Source organism: Xiphophorus maculatus, chromosome 9 (assembly GCF_002775205.1).
Source record: "Xiphophorus maculatus strain JP 163 A chromosome 9, X_maculatus-5.0-male, whole genome shotgun sequence".
NCBI lineage: Eukaryota > Metazoa > Chordata > Actinopteri > Cyprinodontiformes > Poeciliidae > Xiphophorus > Xiphophorus maculatus.
In genome coordinates, this window is record NC_036451.1 from 19,132,308 (window position 1) to 19,138,895 (window position 6,588).

At 41.5% G+C, this 6,588-nt stretch overlaps 1 protein-coding gene across 1 annotated transcript; it reads right to left on the reverse strand.

Annotated features, from left to right (window-relative positions):
* Positions 1 to 727: 727 nt before the first annotated feature.
* On the reverse strand, positions 728 to 3,761 carry LOC102234155 (relaxin-3 receptor 1-like). The gene has a single exon (XM_014471275.2). The coding sequence runs from the start codon at positions 3,610 to 3,612 to the stop codon at positions 2,407 to 2,409; it is 1,206 nt and encodes a 401-aa protein (XP_014326761.1). The 5' UTR covers positions 3,613 to 3,761; the 3' UTR covers positions 728 to 2,406.
* Positions 3,762 to 6,588: the final 2,827 nt, after the last annotated feature.

Here is a 6,588-nt window from a genome sequence, read left to right on the forward strand (position 1 = left end):
TTATGATAAAAGTTGACACAAAAGAACCTTTTAAAATTCAGCTAAGTGGCGACGTGCTCAAATCTTTCAGTCTGAAGGGTTTTATTCAAGGTTAAAGGCTCATGATTGCACAGAAAATAGCACTGGTAACCATTTGCTCTTAGAGAGCAAAACATATTATGGACCTATTCCAGCTAAATTTACTACATTTAGTCACCACATTCTGTTGTACATGATAAATTTCAGTTTTTGTAAAGATTGACTTATGGTCACACATGAGAGATATTGATTTTCCATGATTGGGCCGTTCCTTTTTTTACTTTATTCTGTTAGCTTATATCACTAGACAGCACAACTTAATTTTTTATTGTGATGGTGGTGATTCATAGGTAGCTTTATCCCTTCAGTGAAATGAAACAAATCAGCTGCTGGTTGTGGTACCCAGATTCAAAGGACGAACCCGAAGCTTTCAGTCATATTTCAGGAGAAACAAAATGTTGGGTTCAGAGGCATGGTCAGCACTGCCTTTTAAAACCTAAATAAAAAAGTAGAACCATCAATGTAATTTATATTGAATATTTTACACCAACAAGGTGGCAAACAGACTCTTCAGCTTTCATGGAACATTTCAAATTTGAGGCTTTTTATTATTATTGTTAGGCCAATATTGCTTCACGAATCAAGTCACGTAACACATTATTTATCCGCTGGCTGTGAAGGTCTGACAACACAAAACCAAAAACACATGGAGGAGTTAAACGATTTTTACAGTTTAATAGGAATCAAATTAAAAACGCACAAAGCCACAACTAAAACAAACAGCATTAATGAGCACTGTGTTAAAGTAGCATTAAATTTGAAGCCATACTTCCCAGCAGTGGATGAGTCATCTTAGCTCATTGCCGTTTGCGTGAGACAGATGAGAAGCTACCTGCGCTAAGAGCACGTGAAAGCACTTAAAAATCACTACAGTACATCATATTCAGCATCAGCGCTAAATCATTTTGAGTATGCATTATTACGCTACAAGTTACATGAGATCTACAGACGAGAATGTGCCATATTCTGTCATCTCAGCTCATCGGAAGGGAAAGAGAAAAGCTTTCCTCTGTTTGACAAACATTCAAACTGCACATCTTTGTTCCTGGATTACTTTAGATGCTGTTATCGACTGAAGAGCTGTGATGCGAGAATCAAGTCTCATTAAAAGCTTACACAAGACTTAAGCATTTTTTTTTATTTTTGATGTGATGCCCTCCTGCCAGTGCAGCCTTCATTTTATTTGTAGCCTGTCAGTCAGTCCCACTTTTTTTTATTACCTAAAGAACAAACTTTTGTCTGCAAAAGAAACCAGAACAGTTAATGATATGCTTTAGCTCCCCTTACATTTTCAAATTTTGTGCCTTGATAAGTGCATAATTATACAGAAAAACAAACGCTGGTGATGCATTTGAAACATTTATATCAATGAATGACCTGGTTTTAAAAAAATGATGCAAGTTTTATGCAAAATCTAAATTATTCATGTGCAATCTGACAATTCTGCTGATGTGAGAAAGCGTGTTAAGTGTTGCCGCTAGTGGAAGCAAGTAGGAGTGGTAAAATGAGTGGCAGTTTTTCCATTTCTGTGCAGTCGACGCTGTGTATGTGCTCGGATTGCATTAGCGGCGTATGATTAGACGTCCTGAGACATGAATCCTGTAGCAATCTCGAGGACTTCTGGTCCTTAAGGATAGCATTTATCTTAGCAACTGTACATTTATTTTGCCAAGGCCCTTTTATTTGGAGGTTTTCAAGGTTTCTCCCTATTTATTTATTCATTCAGTGTAGATCATTTTTCCAACAGAATGCAGTAAACAGTAACTGTTGTACAATTTATAACTGAAAAAAACCCACTTAAAAATTAAAAAAATAAATACTTTTATCACAAATATACTAATTGAATTAATGATTTGTCTTATATTTGAAGTAAAGGTAAGTTTTTTGCACATCATAGATTTGCCTTTTGTCTGATTTGTTTAAATTTATCTTTTGGATTTGGACTAAGTGACACTAACAACAGCACAGAAAATGGCTGGCATGAAAGAATATCCTTTTATCAGACTGATCTCTCTCTCTCTATACATATATATATTTGAGACCAAAGAGCAGGGCTGCCTCTCGCACAAAGTGGGAGGGAGAGCTACCAGAACAACAGAATTGAGTCTGTTGTCCTGGATGTGAGAAATTGGTACACAACCCAAAGTGCCTGTGATTATGTTATTTCCAACAACCAAAGAGAAGCGTGATTTTCTTTTTTTTTGTTATGTTTTGGAAAAGGCTGGAAAAACTTTCCATCCCTCAGCAAGCTGCTCTAGATCAATACGGGAAGTACACTCTCTGAGTTAGCTGTTCTTGCTTCCTCACATCCAGAACAGGTTGTCGTGCTCAGACATCCATTGGAACCAGAACCAGAACGGTTGGAGCCTCAGCCACTTTGGTCTTGCGACGCAGCAGGTGAGTCAAGCTCCTGAAGGACGGCGTAGCGCGGAGGAGGAGTTCCTTGAGTCCTGCCCGAAACTCCTGGCGAATCAGGCAGTAGAGTACAGGGTTGAGGCAGCTGTTGGTGTGCGCCAGGCACACGGTCAGCGGGAACGCGTAGGCCTGCACATTATAGAATGCCTTGCTAAATGGAACAAGGTCAAACTTTATAAGTACCCCCCAGAACGTGAGAGCCTGATTGGGCAGCCAGCACAGAAAGAATGACAGAACCACTATGACAATCGATTTGGTGACTTTGGAGCGCCGGTTCAGACGGCCTTGTTTGACCTCTGGATCAGCTGCTCCGGTGATGCGACGGCTGAGGATGACTCGCAGCAGGAGCAGATAGCAGACAGTAATTATGATCAGAGGAATAAGGAACCCCAGCAGGACCTTTTGCAGTTGGTACAGACCCAAAAGAAGTTGTGGATCCCAGCTGCCAGAGTCCGGAAAGCGGACCAGGCACAGCTCCTCATCCGACACCTCAGCACTGGTGGAGTAGATGGCATGCGGCAAAGTAGCCAGTAGAGAGACGGCCCAGATGCCAAGACTGGTCCACTTTGCCCTGGACGCGGCCGCCCTCCGACTGTGCATCTTCAGAGCCGAGGAGATGGTGTAATACCTCGCCACGCTCATCGCAGTTAGAAAAAACACGCTGGCGTACATGTTCATGGTGGTGACAGAGCTGATGATTTTGCACATGACCCGGCCAAAAGGCCAGCGGAAGTCCAGCGCCGTGTCCACCGCCCAGAAAGGTAAAGTCAGAACAAACTGTAGGTCTGTGATGGCCAGCCCCATAACAAAGCAGTTTATGGATGACTGCTTCTGCCTGTGGCGGGAGTGGAGCAGATACAGAGCCAGCGAGTTCCCCACCAAACCCAGAGCGCAGACTATGGAGTACACACACGCTATCATCACACGCACCACCAAGCTGGAGCTGTCTCCTTGTAATTCCATGATGGATTCCCTGGTAAGGAGCTGCAGCCAGCAGTGCAGCGACAGATTGCTGGTGGCTGAACCCCCGCTCCCACCTCCAGGGTGATCCTCCTGGAGCATCTGCTGCTCACATGGCTCTGGGGCCAGTGTTTGGACTTCAGTCTCATTCAGCGGCATGGCTGCACTTTTCTTCTCATATGTCCACAAAATCAGGAAGCTGCAAACGCAGACAAGAAAGTTTGCATTCGAGGCATTTGGAGCATCCCTGTTGCATTAGGAAGTGTCCACGCTGGACCAGCCACAGATGCAATCCACTACCACGACTCTCCCCCTCTCATCTCCTCTGTCTGACTACTCGCAGCGCGTCGCGGCCGTTTATAGCTGCCACATGAACGCGCACGGTCCCCAACTCGGAGCGAGACGATTGGAAGAAATCCATCCTCCTGATTAAGCTACATCCAAGTCTCACAGAAAAGGAGAGTTGGACACTAATGAATATTCTTCGCTAGATCTACAACGTTTTAGACAGGAAGAAGTTTAAAAAGAAAGGAAAAAAGAAAAGAAATACGCGACAAGTTTTTCTTTCTGAGCATTTGCGCAAACGCATTAAGTCCCCGGGTAATTATTGAAAAATAAAATGTCCTCTATGTCAACATAGATTGTTGGTAGAAACAAAAAAATACGTTATTCGTACTTTAAAACTTTTAAAATGAGATAAAAAATTTAAACATAAAAATTACTGACCTGGTTAAATGACAAAAATGAAAAAGAAACGAGCAGAAATTACGAGGCGAATGTGCAAGAGATCAATCAACAAATAAAACCATGTATTGGACATAGAACACAAAACCTACCGGGGGTTGAAGTTGGGGCGGGGTCTCTAAGTAGACGGTACACCTTGGTTTGCTTTCAACCTTGTTTGAACTTAAGGAAGCTGTCAGCACCGAGTAGACTCGCTTTTACTGAAACCATAATAGGAACTCGCAAAAACAGTTAATTTTCTTAGGCAAAAACAGATTAAAAGATATACTTTCTTGTGAGGTTTTTCATAAATATCTGAAGTACTTTGTGTATTAGTATTGTCTGTCATGTTCCGTGTTTTTCTGTGTGTTTATTTTGAGCTTCCTGTGTCCCTGAGTCTCCGTGTTGTCCTGTCTCCCTTTGATTACTCCCAGGTGTTTCTCGTTCCCTGATTACCTCCTGTGTATTTAGTGTCACCTGTGTGTCTGTGTCTTTGTCGGGTCCTCGTCTCATTTGGCGTCTAGTCTCTGTCATGTGTGCCCAGTCCGACGTCTTATCCTTTGTGTAACCGGTTGCTACCGGCCTCGAGCCCTGGCTTCCGCCAGGTATTCTGGACATTATTGGACTGTGTAATTCTTGATATTCATTATTAAAACCATCTTACTCGTCTTATCCTGGGTCTGCTGCGTTTCCCTCACCATCTTCCACCACCGTTTCATGACATTGTCCTCTTTGTACTGATATTGCTCAGCTATAATATATATAATTCTGACTGTAATTTGCTTGCACGGCAATTTATCGAGGGATATCAGTACAAAGAGGACAATACTAATACACAAAACACTTCAGATATTTCTGAAAAACCTCACAAGTATGTATATCTTTTATTTCTTTGTAATGGTCTACTCTGTGGCTACATCAAAAAATGTCCACAACATAAATATATGAAAAAGGTTGGAAGGGTAATACGTTTGTAAGGCATTTCAACAACTACATCTACTGCCCTGTTAAAGTAATCCTTCACTGAAAAACGCTGAACAAATCGAAAGGATGGAAGAGGGAGAGGGAAAAAAAATTAATCTGCCCACTTTTAATCCAGTGCAACCCACTTGCTGTCATCTTAACAACCGCTAAACTGCTAAATGCTCAGGCAGCAGTGACAGTAGGCCTGGTTTAAAATTTAAAACTTTCTAATCTGTGGTGATGGATACATCTGCACACACTGGGTGGAAATAGCAAATTATGTTTTGCAAGTTTCATACTAAGCCTTTTTAAATTTGTGAAGCAATACACACTGTAACACAAGTAAGGAAGAGCTTGGTGATCACTTTGTCCATATGGAAAGTTACCTGACTTTCATATCAGTACCTAAATTTAAAGTTTTTCTGTCACAGCTATAGTGACTTGCAAAAGTACTTATACCCCTTAAAATGTTTGACATTTAGTCATGTTTCATAAGCTGAAATCTGTTTTTTGAGGACATTTTCTGGACAACTCAAAACTGATCTTAATTGTGACGAGGAAGTAAAACAAAATGCAAGTTTCACAGGCTGTCCAAATAAGCATCTTACAAGTGTGGTGCATATTTGCTTCAAGGTCCGTTTATTCTAATACCACTAATTAAAAGCCAGTGTTTCCAATTAGCCGCAGAAGTAAAAAAAAACAATTTTTTTTTTTAAAGAGCAGAGAACATAGGAGACGGGTCATGAATTAGATTGAAGAGAAGCTTAGAACAACAAACACTGAACTGAAAAGCATCATGGTATATGACACTTTTTCTTATCAGGACCAGGGAAGATGGTGAGAGTTGATGGGAAGATGGATGGAGCGAAATACATGGCAATCCTGAAAAAATTAAAATACAAAAGTGAGGCTTAGGTAAACATACAGCCAGAGCTACAAGGAAATGTTTTTGATTAAAGCATATCCACGAGTTAGTCAAATTCCAGGCCTAAATACAATTCACAATGCTAGAAAATTGCTCTTTACAGTTACTCCCCGCTCTATCTGACTGATCATGAGCTCTTTTGGAAAAAGGCAAACTTGTTTACAGCATCAGCTTCGCCTCACAGAGGTTGCTTGAAAATGTCGGCGTTTTGCTTTTGTTGCTCCGGCACATGCAATTAACATAAGCTACACACAAAAGTTTGTGAGGAAACACCTAATTATTTGAAACAAAGACTTTGAATAAGTTGGTGTGCGCTGACATGTCTGCGGGTTCTAACAGCTGAAATGACAATGAGGTGCTTTGGCTGTCCAGAATGAACCTGCAGCCGAGAGGCTGCAAACAGACGGGCATTTAGTCAGGTCCTGCTCGGAGCATAAATATTCAAAACGCAGGTTAAACCCGAGCCCATCTGCATCAGTTTGCAGAATGCAGAAAAATCGGATAGAGCTCAATATCAGCCCTTC

Excerpts from the sequence above, each read along its gene's own strand:
- LOC102234155 (XM_014471275.2), bottom strand. The coding sequence starts at position 3,612 with ATGCCGCTGAATGAGACTGAAGTCCAAACACTGGCCCCAGAGCCATGT.